This window comes from Carettochelys insculpta, chromosome 7, assembly GCF_033958435.1.
Source record: "Carettochelys insculpta isolate YL-2023 chromosome 7, ASM3395843v1, whole genome shotgun sequence".
NCBI lineage: Eukaryota > Metazoa > Chordata > Testudines > Carettochelyidae > Carettochelys > Carettochelys insculpta.
In genome coordinates, this window is record NC_134143.1 from 57,995,448 (window position 1) to 58,011,271 (window position 15,824).

The 15,824-nt window shown below is 40.3% G+C and overlaps 1 protein-coding gene across 1 annotated transcript in view; it reads right to left on the minus strand.

The window, feature by feature from the left end:
- The window catches only part of INPP5F (inositol polyphosphate-5-phosphatase F), a 90,446-nt gene that overhangs the window by 58,860 nt on the left and 15,762 nt on the right, over positions 1-15,824 (minus strand). Inside the window, exon 2 of the mRNA XM_074999766.1 lies at positions 148-228. Coding sequence (XP_074855867.1) covers positions 148-228 — 81 coding nt within the window. The remainder of the gene's footprint in view (positions 1-147; positions 229-15,824) is intronic.

A 15,824-nucleotide genomic window follows, 5' to 3' on the forward strand; every position in this document is an offset into this window, starting at 1 on the left:
GAGAAGAAAACACCAAAGTTCAGATCATTTTTCTACCCATCACTGATATGGAGATTGATCATTTCAGATTTGTGCATAAAATATTATAAAGCTACTTTATTATGTATCATCACATTATAAGATAGAATATTTTAATGTAAGTGATACCTGTATGAAGCTGAACTTTCCCAATCACTCCTTCTACCAGGCCCAGACACACAGGATTCCAAGCGAGAAGAAGATCAGTAGCTGCAAGAATAATTGAGGTTTTAAGAAAATCTGAAATGTACATAGAAGTGCTCAAATTAAGAACAAAAAAAATACTACTTTTCAGGAACTTATGCACTGTGTAAAAAGTTGCTTTCCCTCAGCATGTTCTAAGAGATTTACATTACTAATACTTGACAGCTTAAAAATCAATAACTAGTAATTACTGTTCTCAAAGAAATACCTGTGTGTGACTTCTGCGCAATCCTCATAATTCCCAGTAAATCTCAAATTAGTGACACAAGCTTTGTGTAAGAACTAGTCCTGTTCACAGAAGCCTAGTTATCATTTGAAACATGCATCTTCCAGATGCCCAAAACAGGGGAATGCTGTGACAATTACTAGTACTTTTTATTCTCAACCACCTAAAATTGCCACCCTCCCTTGCAATGTACATCCAAGCCATCCTTTGAAACAGATGATGAAATAAAATATATGCATAAAGAATATAACAAAATTACCACTCTGGGGTAGGTATATCACCCTGAATTGGATGATCAAATGATGAAGACTACCAACAGCCAGATCCTTCCAAAGAGTGTCATTGTCATAAGCTACCACAGTACTGTAATAAGATAAGCTTGTACCTCAAGTGAGATGCCCAAAGATTCATCCTTATTAACACTGTCCTGAAGTTTTTAAAAAAAAAAAAAAAAATCCTTTAAAACCATTTCAGCCTCATGGAGGTGAAATTCTTTGATCAAGGAAAACAACTTATTCACAGGGTTCTACAGACAAGAGCAAATTACACAAGCCCTCATCACGGCAGAACAAAATGTGTGTTGGATGTTTTATTCAAGCCTCTACTTACAGTTTCAGTACTGATTACCATGTACTACTAAAATTTAGGGAAGATCATACATAAAGTTAAGATGGTATCTCAGGATATTTAATGACATTCATGGAAGCCTGTGATTTGTAGTAAAAATATCCATGAAAAATGGGGAACCTGGGCAGCTGGTGAGAAGTGAAAGCATCACAAGTCCACTGCCATTACTGGGACCTGTGACCCACAGGCTGCTGTGGCGGTACCCTGAAGTTTCCTGCCTCCACAGCTATCAGGTGACCCTATAGCTCCCATCCTGCACTGACTGAAGTCCGAGGTCTCTGGAAGTCACAGATTTTTGCCATCTGCGACGAAATGGCAGCTTTAACTATACGTTCTAAATCATCCATGAAACATGGCGTATGGGAGGGGCGGGGAAAAAAAAAAAGCAGAAAATAAGATTTGACATTTGTTTTTTCCACAGTTTTATTCCAGTATTGTTCCTTCATCACCCACCCCCACACTCTTCAGATGTCTTCAGTTGTATCAACACGTCAGTCTTTTATTCCCAGTTAAAACAGCAATAACTAGCTTCAATTGTCTTTTAAACCCTTTGCAAATTAAAAAGACAAGAACTTATGACAGTATCTTCAATCTTATTTCTGTATTATTTTTCTACATTTACATTATTATGTAGTACTTCAAAAAATAGTGTGCTACTTAGGTATAAGTAAGAGCATATCAAAAACACGTTTCATTGCCGACAAACACTTTTTGGACCCAATCATAGAACATTCACGCTGCAATACAAGTGGTAAAAATGGTTTCTGCAACAAAAATCTTTCACCTCCCCCAGGGACTTCTGATCCTCGCTTTCCCTTTACTTTCGACAGTCATGCAGTGTGTACAAAAAGGATGCTACTGTCAAGTTTACTGAACACCAGAATGTTTCCCACCCTGCCCAGATATCCTCCTTGACCAGTGCTTTGAACTCTGCTGCTCTGCAGCCACATAATCAGAATGTGCCATGCCCTGGCTGCAAGCTCCAGGAACTTTTAAATCCCATTTCCTTCACGCTGGCTCTGCATGGAGTGCTCTTATGGCATCTTCAGTGAATCAAGGGTGGATCCCACTCCAAATGCTCTCCTGCATGGAGCGCTGCCAAGCTTTTAGATCTTATCTGTATATGGGGTGAAGAACTGGTGCCATCACAACTGTGAGAGACCCACAAGAACTGGGATGCACATGGGCTCACTTCTCGAACCCTGTGTGAGAGGTGGTAATCAAAATACCTTCAATGCACAGCTAAGATAAAAAAAATTGCATGACACATATCCTAAAGGCAAAGGAAGTCAAACAAGGCACCTGGTGCTGCACCCAACACATGTCATTTTTCTAAAGACCTAGACAGAACCCTGCTATATGCAGTGGACAACTCAATATCAAACTTACATGAGTCTTTTCCCACTCTTCTGATTAGTTCTGAACTGTGCAAAGTTATCACATTAAATATGCCAAATGGATTTTGTTAAATTTATGGTGGGTACAGTGTACTGGAAAATGAACCAAGCTCACAACTAATAGTAATTTGCATAGGGAATTTGAAAGTCTGACAGGCTAAGTCAGATGGTATTCTACAATCCAAAAATCAAGTCCTACCAGGCTTTAGCTCTTCCTATTACATTAGTAGCCCAATAAAGTAGCTAAGCTGAACTTGATATTAAGCCAGCCTATATCACACTCTCTCTCACACACACACACACACACACACACACACACACAGAAAGTAGTGTCAAGCAACAGACGACACTCTACAAAAGTAAATTAGAGTTAATTGTTTAAGACTTCCAAGAGGTGATGTGAAGGCACAAGTAACATATAACCTACTGCCAATGTACCCATTCTATATGAAGGGGTCTTAAAAAAAAAACCTACCACACCAAGCATACTTTAGTTAATCTTGAACAACTTTGACCTCTCCAGTAACTCAAAACTCAAGTATTTTTCAAAAAGCTAAAACTTTTACAAAATAGTGATATTAAAAGAATTCACAGAGGTGATACAAAAATTCAAGTAACACATTCCTTCTTTGACTGCATCACATTAAATTATGCAGCATAACCAAATGGACAGTTAGTGCTCCAAGACCCAGGAGTCCTATTCCCAGCTCAGCAATTTTGGACAAATCCGTTCCTTTCTTGGTCTGACTCTTCCCCATCTGTAAGATGGGACTAAGGGCACCAATATCCTCTGTGAAGTGCTTTGGGATCCATCACTTTCAACTGCACTTTTTGTGTTACAATAGAAACGTTCCCTGAAATTATGCTATAAAGAGGAAAGTATTGTTTACAGCAGTGGTGTCCAAAAGAAGTTTATCAAGCGCTGCACACACACCCCCAGTCCAGGAGCTCCTTCCCTTCCCCCTCCCACCCACCCACCCACTGTGAGACAGATGCCCCCACTCCCCTCAAGTGAGTGCACAGAGGAGGGGAATGGTACAACAGCTGGTAATTCACTGGAGCCTGCGCTAGCTGTCCCCGCAGCTGGAGCCAAGCCACCCCATGGTTGAAGCCACTGCCATGAGCCATGTGGGGCCACCAGAGCTGCAGGAGGAGCCACCTCTGCTGCCGCCACACACTTGTCTCACCAAGTAGTGGGGTATGTGCATGGAGCCAGCGGAGGATGCGCTACATGTGCTGCTCTAACAAGCTGCTTTGCCACACCGTGGAATCCAGTTCACTACATGTGGTGAACAGAAAGCACATTGGAAACCGCAGGTTTACTGTATTTGAATATTAGATGTACAGTAAACCCTAAGTTTTATGGGCCCTGATTTAGTAGACGTCAGGAACCTCCTTAAGTCCATTAAATACACCAGGCCCGCCCTCCACACAAAAAATAAAGTATGTAAGGCAAATCACCAGAGCTGCCACTGCGGCTGGAGTCTCCACCACAGCCTGGACTGCCCACAGAGCCAATATGCGCTTCTCTGACCGGGGTAGTGTGCGTACACGGGCAGATGGCACTTGTGTACACACCCCACTCCTGGTGGGAAGACCATGTGGTGGCTCCATCAGCAGCTCCAATGAGTCCAGCAACTCTGGTGACTCACCAGCATTTATTTGCAGGGAGCTGGACAGCTGGGGGAGCATGGCTGGGAGAGAGAAGGGGCAGAAAATATGAGGGTTTATATAGTGCCTAACAGACTTTTGGGTTTAATGGACATTCCTTCCCACCTTCACTCGTTCCTTAGTCTGTTAAATCAAGGGTTTACTGGACAGTATGTCACAAGAAGTAACCTAGTTTTGTTACAGATGCTCCTGGCCCTTGAGGCACACAGTTGTCTAGTTATTACTACATCCCCACAGTTTACTGTTGGTATACAATGGAAGAGCCAAACTACACTATTCCAACACTTCTCTCTGAATATCTATAGTTCAGCACCATTCCAAAACTATTAAACATACAAAATCTCTTTCTCTGTCAGTAGGAGCTAGGAGAAGTCTAGGGCAAAGTAGTGTCATCTTCCATCTTGTGCTGAAGGAGCTAAAATTCATGGCCATGCAAGCAGGGTAGATAAAAAAAATCAATTGAAAAAAAACTGTATTTTTTATTTTAAAAATAAAAATCCATCATTTATTGATTAAAACAGTTACATGGTCATCTCAGACATGCTAAACATACATATGCACTCATAAAAATGAATTAATTAATGGCTGCAGTCAATCCAGCCTAACTACCAGCTCTTGCTTCCTGCAAGTTCTAGGTTTTCAATTTCTGTAACTAACATGTAGAATAAATAAATGAATAAATAGACAAGCTCGATTGGATTGTTTTTGTTCCGTGGTTATGTGGTGGTGGACCTTTGCCAGGCACAGCAGAGATATTAGTTAAGAGACTTTCTTAAAGACAGAAACAAACTATAGGAAAGGATGGGGGCAGGATAGCAAGGAGCAGTGGAGTCTAGAGAGAAAATGGGTAGACATTCAACATACACAAAAGCTTCCTATATTCTGCCCACACTTTTGCCACAGAAAAACTGTAAGGTTCTCTTACATCCAGAAGTCTAATCTGGGAACATTTTGAAGAAATTCCCTGCCTAGGTAAGAAAGGAAAATCTGTCAAGTGTAAGCAGTGCAAGACTATGACACAGGGCTTAGTTGCAAGAATGAAACATCTTAAGAAGAACTGCTTATTGGGAGATAATGATCTGGATGAAGATGTGGATGTGGCTGAGTGGATCAATTAGTTACTAATTTAAATGCTTCACTTTGCATAATTTTTCAAGATTCTCTCTGACTTTTAGTACAAGCTCACAAGTAAATTCTAAAAACGTTTGCTGTGTTGGATGTTGCTAGGACAAAAGAGCTTAGCTTAGCTCATCCAATCCTTATGGCTTGTTTAATTGGTTAACTGCGTTTCAAAACTATCATTAAAGTATACCATACAGAAAGAAGCAGTAAGAGAAACTTAGAATTGCCAGTTGCCATTGAGTGTCATTTTCTTACATTACATAATACGTGCCCCTTATTTTGGAGCACCCTGGCCACAGACCAGTGTTTCCTGATTTTTCTTCTATCAATGGGCAGAATAAATTATGTGCACCAAGGCATTTGCAGATATGCACCACCAATAGACACATACACTGCCCACTGCAGGTGCTCTGATAATAAGCTAGCTGCCCCTTAAGTCTCTCCTGGGTGGCTGCCCAAGCACTCAACTTACAGGGAACACTACCATAGACTGTAATGGTGATGCCATAAGTCTATTCTCTATTTTACCTCAGCATAACAGCTTTTCCAAGGACCACCATTCTATCCTATTTTTCTCAAAACAACAGGAGTGCCGAAGAGTTCAGTTGGGCTTTCTGCAAAATTAAATGCACTCTAAGCACAGCTTTAGCTGTTGTGGTAAATTGATTTAAATCAGTGATTATTTTGGGGGTAGGGATGCTTTAAATCAATCCACCCTGAATGCAGGTATCTTCTATGACTGAGTTCCAGATTCACAGTGGAGAAAGCAGTCTCCTGTACATAAAGCTTCATTCTTAGTGACTGACGGTATCACCTTTCCACAGAAACAGCTTCCAAGGGAAGGCTACCCTGAAAAATAAAGTGGTTCCTCAAGTAACTTGGGCCTAACTAATCAGAGACTCAAGATCATGTTTAAGTGCTCTTCTTAACTTGGGATAGGCTGCTTTTTGTGCTTGACTGTTTTCACTAATTTAGGATAGACTGCTGAATTGGGACATCTAAGACAAACACCAAAGACTGACCTCATTTGATCTTTAGTGTATAGTAGTACTGAGCCAAAGTTACATACCCAAACACTGCACGGTAACAAGTTGATAGTCATGTCGACTTTTGCTTTTGGGAGGAGAAGCAAGTGTTTGTGGTTTTATGAAGAAGTAGCTTATGCATGTAAACTTATTTTCAAGTGTTTCCTTTTGTTTTTAAAATCAAAGCAAGAGAAACTAAGCGCAAAGGCAGCATCCATTTTGACAATAGGCTCCAGGTTCTTATTTCTGCATAATAGCTATTACAGTGGTGAAAAACAGGGGCTTGCAAATATTAGCTTTTAAAACAGATAGGTGAAAGTTAATTTCTTTGAAACAGAATCAGAAATGTAGCTTACCACCAGTCAACTGCTGCAGTTTGATTTTGCTTTCCCCTATTTTTTTAAACCAACTTGAGCATTAATTTGCAGACCAGATCTCCAATACATTATCTCAAGAAATCTTGTGACTTTAACACTAACATCTTCCTGTCTGTCTACCCATAACAAAGCAATTCAGAGATTTATCCGACTGAAATGCACAAGCCAGCTTTCAACCAACACTTCCAGGAGCTAGAATTCTGCTTTAATATGATCCTGTCATAGTTAGAACCCTACTAAATTTAGTCCCTTTTGGTCAATTTCTCCATCATGGGATTTAAAAAAAACACAAAACAACACAAATTTCATAATTGCAGCTATTTAAATCTGAAATATCAGTACTGTAATTGTAGTAGTCCCTGATACAAAAAGGAGTTGTGGAGGTACTGCAATTCTGGGTTCCTGAATGGTAGGCTACAATACAAAATGCACCAGTTTCATAGGCAATTGCTTCTGCACAGTACTGGGGACTATAGGCCTTCCTTGCTTGTGGATATACTAAATTGTAGGTGGTGTTATCAAATATAAAAACAAATAACTGGTAAAAAATGCACAGCATGCCTTGCATAACACTTGACACAGAGCAGGGCGAGCAAAGTTCTTACAGGACCTCACTTTCATCCCTGCAATTAGGTTGCTTTACATTAGCAGGGTCCCTCCTAACCGATGGAAATTTTGGTTATGTTCATAAGAAAACAAATATTTCAGCACATGTAAGAAAATAAGTACATGGAGTGTAAAAACTTCATTAATCGATATACAAATGTGAATACACATATATAAAAACAGTCACATTTCAACAATTTAGTGAAATGGGTGAGCCAGAGACCCAGTAGCCAATTACAATGCATCCCCCTTTCAAAAAGTCATGCTCCTCCACCCCAAGGGGGCCCCACCACCACTTTGCACACCCCTGTATAGAGTATCATGTCCATTATGATTCCCATGCTCCGGGAAGAAAGACTCTGTCTTCCTGTGTAAGAGCAGGGAAGCAGAGACAGTTAATGCATCTGGATATGCTGTGTGTTTCTCTAAACGCTACAAGCAGCATTTGCATAGTCTCTGCGGAGGGGGGGGGGGAAAAAAAAAAAAAAAAAAAAAAAAACCACAGTGCAGACTTTGAATCTCAGACTTCCCAGCATAAACCTTGATTCAGGTGCTGGGAAGAAGCTTGAGGTGGCTGCTTAGCTTTTGGCAAAGCCTGAACTGGTGTCCAGCTCTGGGCCCACTCTTTAGGAAAAGTGGATAAATTGGATAGAGTCCAGAAAAGAACAACAGAAGTAATAAAGAGTGCAGGAAACCCAAATCTATGAGGAAAAGTTAAAATATAGGCAAAATTAGTCTTCACAGAAGACTCCTGAGAATGGAGGAAGCAGAAAAAGGAGACTCAAATATGTTAAGGACTATCATAAAAAGGACTGTGATTTATTGTTCTCTACATCTGTTGAAGGTAAGACAAGAAATGAGCTTGATCTGCATCTTAAGAGATTTAGGTTAGATATTAACGGGAAAAAAGGATAGCTAAGTTCTGAAAATGCTTCTAAGTGAGGCTGAAATCCTATCACTAGAGATTTTAAAAATCAGTTTGGACAGACACCTGCCAGGGATGGTCTGATTTACTTGGTCCTGCCCCAGTATAGGCTGCTGGACAATGTGACTTCTTTCAGACCTACATTTCCATGACTATGGGGCCTATTAAAAACAGCTCTAAAGCTATTACCAAAATCTTGCAGCAAATATTAATGAGGAATAGATTGTAACTTAACAATTGTCACATTTATAATTAACATTACATTTATTAAAGAGTACTGTAGACATTTTTGGAAAGCCAATTAATAATTTGCTAAAAATTGATTTGCTTAGCTAAAACAAGATCTAACCAGCAATTAAAGTCATTTGAACCTGGTACTTTCCTTGTAACCCCACAAAAGGAACTGCCTACTTTTCATTTTCAGTCCATTTTACTTCTTGCTTTGAAGAGATTATGCATGACTGCAGAACTACAAGTGAACCAGGGTGAATTCGGAGTACTGCCTTTTTCATTCCTACAAAAGAGAACAATGAATGCCTGTAACATGCTACTTTTAAACTGGATCTCAAATGCAAGTTTCGTAACATATATCCAAATGGCTCTTTTTCCCCACTTGCTTCAGGAAAAGACCACTCAAAATTAGACTATAAACCTGAAATTAGTTCTCAGCAGCAGCAATACAGTAAACCCTCGATTTTTACAAACCTTGATTTAGCAGACTTTAGGAACAGACGTCCCCATTGTTCCTGAAGTTCACTGGAGTCAGTAAAATCACCCCCACCTTTTCCCCCCCCCACACACAAAAAAAGTGAAGAAACTTACGTTGCTGTAGCATGGAGGAGCCACCATCTCCTCTGCCAGAGCTGCCATGCACTCCACCCGCCAGAGGTGGGGATGCGTACACGGGCTGACTGGCACTCGCATATGTGCCCCACTCCTTACGGGAGGGGAGTGTGGTGGCTCCAGTAGTGGTCCTTCCATATGCAGGGTCCCAGCCATGTGCAACAGGAGCCAGTGGCTCTTCCAGCAGCAACTCTGGTGAGTGGCAGGGTGTTATTTTTTTTGGGGGGGGGATTGAGGGAGCACTGAACCCTCAGATTTAATGTACTTTCAGAAATACTGGCACCCCCTCCCCCATGGGCCATTAAATCGAGGGTTTACTGTACTACAGCTGAGGTTGTGAACTATTAGCCTCTTTCGCACGTGGTTTACTTCCTACTGTCCAAAGTCGGATTTATCTTTTTAAAGATGGAAATGGAGTAGAAAACAAGTTAAAATCATGCTGTGGTTGAAAACATTTTGGAGGTACTGTAAAAAAAAAAAATTTGGAAAAAATCACTTTTTTTTTTTTTTTTTTTAAGAAGATGGCTCAAAAGAATCAATTTTGAAAATTACATACATCTGTCCAAAACTAGAGTTCCGGGGGGGGGGGGGGGAGGGGGGGGTTGGGGGAGGAAAAAAAAGTATGTGCTCAAGTAAATTAAGAACCACCTTAGAAGTAGATGTACAATGATAATGCTTCACAAGCATAACTGAAATGTTATTGTTTTTGAACACTGACCCTAGCAAAGTACCCAAAACAAGATATGACTGCTGACAGTTCTCATCATGCAGAAATAGTCTTGTGCAAAAATTAAGTATAAAAATCAAAAAATGTTCAGTTCCGATAATGAGTGCAGAAAGTAGTATTCGTTCACTTTATTTTTAATTTACCTTTCATTCTCTGCTATTTCATTGTGAATTTCTTAGCTTGGTAATAAAAGTCAGTCTCTTGTCCCTAGTTAGTTTTACTTTTCAGTTGTCATGCAGTCACACAACACCACGATGTTGGTTCCAGAAACTACAAACACTGGTTTTAAAAGCTTTCCATCGTGTGCTTTATTTACTATTTAAAAAACGACAAATTTTTTAGTGCTAGGTTTTATAAAACATACAAAAATAAAAAAAGTCACTTTTCATAGAGGTAATTACTGGGCATGTTTTCACCCAAGTGTTCTTAAATCTTAGAGGCATTTTGAAAAACATCCTTGACCTGGTTAACTACACTTTTGCTTTCTTCTTGAAAAAAGGCATTTCCTCCAGAAAGACTACAAAACTGAGTTGCCAATCCTTTCCTGAATGAAGTTGTTTAGCTAATGAAAGCCACAACTGCAGAAACTCAAAGTGTGAAGAGTTGCAGAAGTAATATGCACATTTAATCTCAATATTGGTCTGCATGCTCATTGCCTCCCATTTGTACACTATTTAGACTGTATTTCCAATGGGACCCTTTCTTCATACTGGATGGTACCTAGCAAATACCAGCACAATACAAATAGTTCATATTTAGGCCTAGTCTTCACTAACCCTTACCCTGAGGCGGCTCAGGTACATGACTAGAGGGGCTAACATCCACATACTTATTGTAGCATCTTCAATGCAGTAAGGCCTGCAACTGATGCTCCCCCATCGGCTCCACCTACTCCTCTCATCCTGGTGGACTACTAGAAGTCAATGGGAGAGATGTGATAAGTCAACCATCAGTGGATCAATCACTGCAGTATCAATCCACCATATAGAAGAGATGAGCCCTAAGAAAAAGCTATTTCCAAAAGCACTGTAGTCAGTGGGAGTTTACCTTAACTAAGGAGTGCAAACAAAGGGCCCCAAGAAAAAGGACACTGACTTCAGCTTATTTCACTGTTAATTGTAGCCCTTTTTAAACTTTGTGGTGGGGGCAGCCAAGCATCACAGTGAAAGATAAATCACAGCTATTTCCATTTTCTTGAGTGTGGCTGAGCAGGTTCTCCACAGAAGCACAGAACACAAGCAGGTACACTTTCTCAGTCTGTATCTTAGCAAGTGCAAGAATTAGCTAAAACATAATTCTTTTATAACTGTACAGTTACTTGTACACTATTCCTTTAAGTGTTTAGAAATGAGAAGCCTAAGGATGAAAAGCATATCTTTAAAATAACTATTACACAGAACTCAGAGAAAGTGAACCAGGATTTCTTTCCTTTGCAACAGAAGGAACATATTAAAAATTACAGATGTTATTAGTTGGTCACTCTACCAATAAGATTTTAAGTTTCCTCGTTATTAGAACTGGTATTCAAATTTCAAAGCAACTAGTTCTTCCTGCTCCTTCGTCACTGCCTGTTTTCCCCAGTTTCTTAACACCCTTTGTATGCAGTAATGAAATGAAGCTTAGCAGCTTGCATTCCTCTGTATCAGTGCAATCTAGTGTGGCAATAAAGGCTTCCTCTGAGTCAGCAAGGTACAACATATCTCAAACTAAGACTGAGAATTATATCAATCATCTTTTGTGGCATGACCTGAGCAGCTGAAAATTCAGCAACCTGGGAGGCCTAGTTGAGCAATAATTCCTTAAGGATGCCATTTGAAATTTCCAGAGATAACACTATTGCCAAAGAAGCATGTGGTCACACTCCCTTTACACATACCTCTTTCCAAGACATCCTGCCACCACAAAGGACAGTCCTTAGGGCTGTACAGTTACCAGCTGTGTCCATCTTACAAATATGCCAGCTGCCTTAAACATCAAGTTTTCCCAGGATCAGCTACATACCAATAGTTTCATTTCAAGGATGCACTCCCTCCCATTCTCCAAACAACAAAAGAGGACTTAGTAGGGCAAATTCTTTGCCCTAGTACTTAAAGTTTAAAAACAAGAGGTCTGTGGGAAACCCTTCAAAAGTTACAAGCCAACTTGTACTACACAAACCCTTTTAGATCAAAAAAATAAAATAGAATAGACCTTTCACAAGCATCATCTTTCCTCTCCTCTGACCAGTATCAACATCCTCTGAACACAAAAGGCTCACAACTTACTCCTTAATAAAACTAATACAATTACATTAGCAAGGCGTATTTCCCATCTTGCATACAAATTTGTTTGAAATAGAAGAATAAATTATATTTCTCAAGACAGAAAGTAGTTTTCAAATATGTGTTTTCACCAATTCAGACAGCAAGACATAAGACCAGCCAAACTTGGTCAGACCAAAATGTCCATCTACCCAGTGTTCTGTCTTCCAATAGTGGATGCACCAGACGGAGCGAACAGAACAGGTAACCATCAAGTGGTCCCTCTCCTATCATCCATTTCCAGCCTCTGACACACAGGCTAGGGACACCATTCCTACCTACGTTGGCTAACAGCCACTGCTGAACCTAACCTCCGTAAAATTCAACTAGTTCTTTTTCGAATCCTAGTAAAGTCTTGGACTGCAAAACAGCCCCTGGCAAGGAGTGTCACAGGCCTACCACTCGCTACATGAAGAAAGACACCCTTTAGTTTAGTATCGGTGGGGTAGCCATGTTAGTCTGGATCTGTAACAGCAACGAAGGGTCCTGTGGCACTTTATAGACTAACAGAAAAGTTTTGAGCATGAGCTTTCGTGAGCACAGACTCACTTCATCAGCTGATGAAGTGAGTCTGTGCTCACGAAAGCTCATGCTCAAAACTTTTCTGTTAGTCTATAAGGTGCCACAGGACCCTTCGTTGCTGTTACCCTTTTGTTTGTTTTTAACCTGCTACCCACCAATTTCATTTAGTGACCCTTAGTTCTTATGCTATGGAAAGAAAAAGTTTTCCTTGTTCACTTTTGCCACATCAGCTCATACCAGTAAAGGCAAGTGTCCTCGCTCTGTATGGCCAAATAGTTCCTAATCACTAGTCAGCCTCAAAATAGTGAAGCTACATAAGAACACAGAATGCATCACCAATACACAACCCAAAATTCTGAGCGGTTAACAAAACTTCATTTTTTGAAGAAGCCTACATACAACCTGTATAAAGATGAAAGGCAGCACAAAGTGAATGACTAAAAGCAACAGTATAAAACAATACTGATAAATAAATTTAAAGCCTTCAAAAGATAGAGAAAGGGAAAGAAAGCATCATAAAAAGAGAGTTAAGATTAGATTTTTCACAAGTAAATGAGGAAACAAGGGAAGTAACTCAGCTAAAGGACCAGGCTCTTGATAGTATCCATACAAAAAGGAGACACGGGTGGCAAAAGAAAGGATGGGAACTTGGGAGGCCGGGAGGACATTGTACATGAAGGAAATTGCAAATAAATAAAAATTTAAAAAAAAGCATGTGTATGAGGTACTTCACCCACTGTTTTTGAGCCAAGTCTTGTGAAAGTGGGGAGCCAAATTAGTAGAGCTTTAGAAAAGAGCAATGGTTGTCTCTTAAAAGATAAGAGCAGCATTCTGCACACAGTCAAGGACACTGGATGTTTCAGTCCACAATAACAGCAGCTGTAGATACTGGCTTGGTGAAAGAAGGTGCTCACTTCCAGATCACCGCAGGCCTCACCTAGCAGGTATTTCTATCTCTAGAGTTGCTTCCTTATTGCTTTGAGATGTAATTGGAAATCAAGTACTTATGTAAGAAAATACAGAGCTAGGTATTTCTTGAATTACTGATTTTTTAACTGAATTGGAAAAAAATGGCTCTTCTTCCTATTTTGGTTGCCGATCCTGGGTTAGGCCTTACCACTATATATTCTTAAATGCCAGTCTAATTACTGAGGCTACACAAAACAGAGAGCTAGACAAAGAATATGATGGACATCTGGCAAAGACTGGCACAACAAAAAAGTCGCCATTGGTGAAGGGAAAAAACACTACAGCAAAATTATTTTTAAATAAGTCTCTAAAAAATAAAGTATAACCTTTAAACATACATTAAGTTAACTTAGTTTGTTTAAAAATTCCCCTATTATCCTGCTGTGCAGTTGCACAATAGCTTTTTCTTTACAGTTGCAATAAAGCAGGAGTCATACATGTTAATCATGAACTTGAAATGAAGGTGTCACACCCTGAACCAAGTGCATACAGCAAGTTATTCTGTAGGTCACAAGTAAATAATTTTATATTTGGGAAATTCTTTTTTGTATATCCAAGTAAAACTCTAGAAAGAATGGAAAATGATCCAGCGCTGCAGGAATTTAAAAAAAAAAAAAAAAATCGCATTAGACATATGCTAGGAACTATAAGAACAGCAGTGGTCAGCAACCAAAATAGTGAGGAGAGCCATTTTTTTTTCTTCAAATGCAGTTACAAAAAAATCAATACCGCAAGAGCCGCAATTCGTGTGAATACGGGGCAGTCCTTAATAACATCAAACCATACTTTCTGCAATCTCTATTTTAAGAACAGTGAACACACAATGATTTGTACCAGGTAGAAGGTTTAAGCTACTTTCACCCCTGAATTGTATAACAAGTGAGGACAAGGAAAATGCTGGGCCTGGGGATAGGCTCCTAAAAAGGAAGGATCAACATTCTCATCAACCCTCCGCACATACCCCAACCCCATTGCCAGGCTCTACTTCCTTTGGCCTACAAACCTGCCCCACATCTCCAGACTATCTGCCTCAGCCCTGAAATCTGCCCTTCCATCCCCAAGTTCTGCCTGCCCCCATCCTGCAGTCCCACCCACCCCCCCATCCTCCGACTTTACTTGCCTCAGCCCAAGATCCACCCCTCATCTCTAGGATTAACCCGCCTCAGCCAACAAGCTCCTCCAGCTGCACACACTGCCGCTGCTCCTCTGTGGCTGCCACCTCTTTCTCAGCGCTTAACAGTTCCCCCACCTGCAGCATGGGTGGCTCCTTGCCCAGCTGCCACAGAAACAATGGAACTAAATTGAATTGGTTCAACAGCCAGATCCTTCCAGCCGCCCTGCCTTAAAATGATGAAGGGGACATGAAATGACAGGGAAAAAAAAAAAACTAATGACAGCAATGAAGTACATCATTAGCTCTTCAGTTTTAGTCCACTTGGGACTAGCATTTTAGCCTCCAGGGAAGTGTTAGAGAATCCTGACAGTAAATAGGATATTAATTTCCATATTCAAATTTACCAAGATTCCATTGTCAGGATCAATTCCAAAGTTGAGGATTATGCAACTGACACGGTCTTCCACAATTATGCTCCATTTCCTCACAAGGTGGCATATCCATATTTAGGGTCTAAATCAGTGGTACATGTACCACTGGGTGTACACAGATGTCTTCCGGGGATCTCACCTTATCTAGATATTTGCTTAGTTTTACAACTAGCTACGCAAAAAGCACTTCCACCATATTTCAAGAGAGATTTAGAGAAATTGGAAAGTGTCCAGAAAAGAGCAACAAGAATGATCAAAGGTCTAAAGAACATGACCTGTGAAGGAAGGCCGAAAGAATCGGGCTTGTTTAGTTTGGAAAACAGAAGATTGAGGGGGGACACGATAGCAGTTTTCAGATATCTAAAAACAGTGTCATAAGGAGGTGGAAGAAAACTTGTTCTAGGCCTCTGAGGAGGGAACAAGAAGCAATGGGCTTCAACTGCAGCAATGGAGGTTCAGGTTGGACATTAGAAAAAAAAGTTAGTAACTGTCAGGGTGGTTAAACACTGGAATAAAATTGCCTAGGGAGGTTGTGGAATCTCCATCTCTGGAGATATTTAAGAACAGATTAGATAAATGTCTATCAAGGATGGTCTTGGAAGTACTTCATCCTGCCATGAGGTCAGGGGGCTGGACTCAATGACCTCTCAAGGTCCCTTCCATTCCTAGTATTCTACAATTCTATGAAAGTTAGTGCAAAGTAAAATTTCATGCAGATAA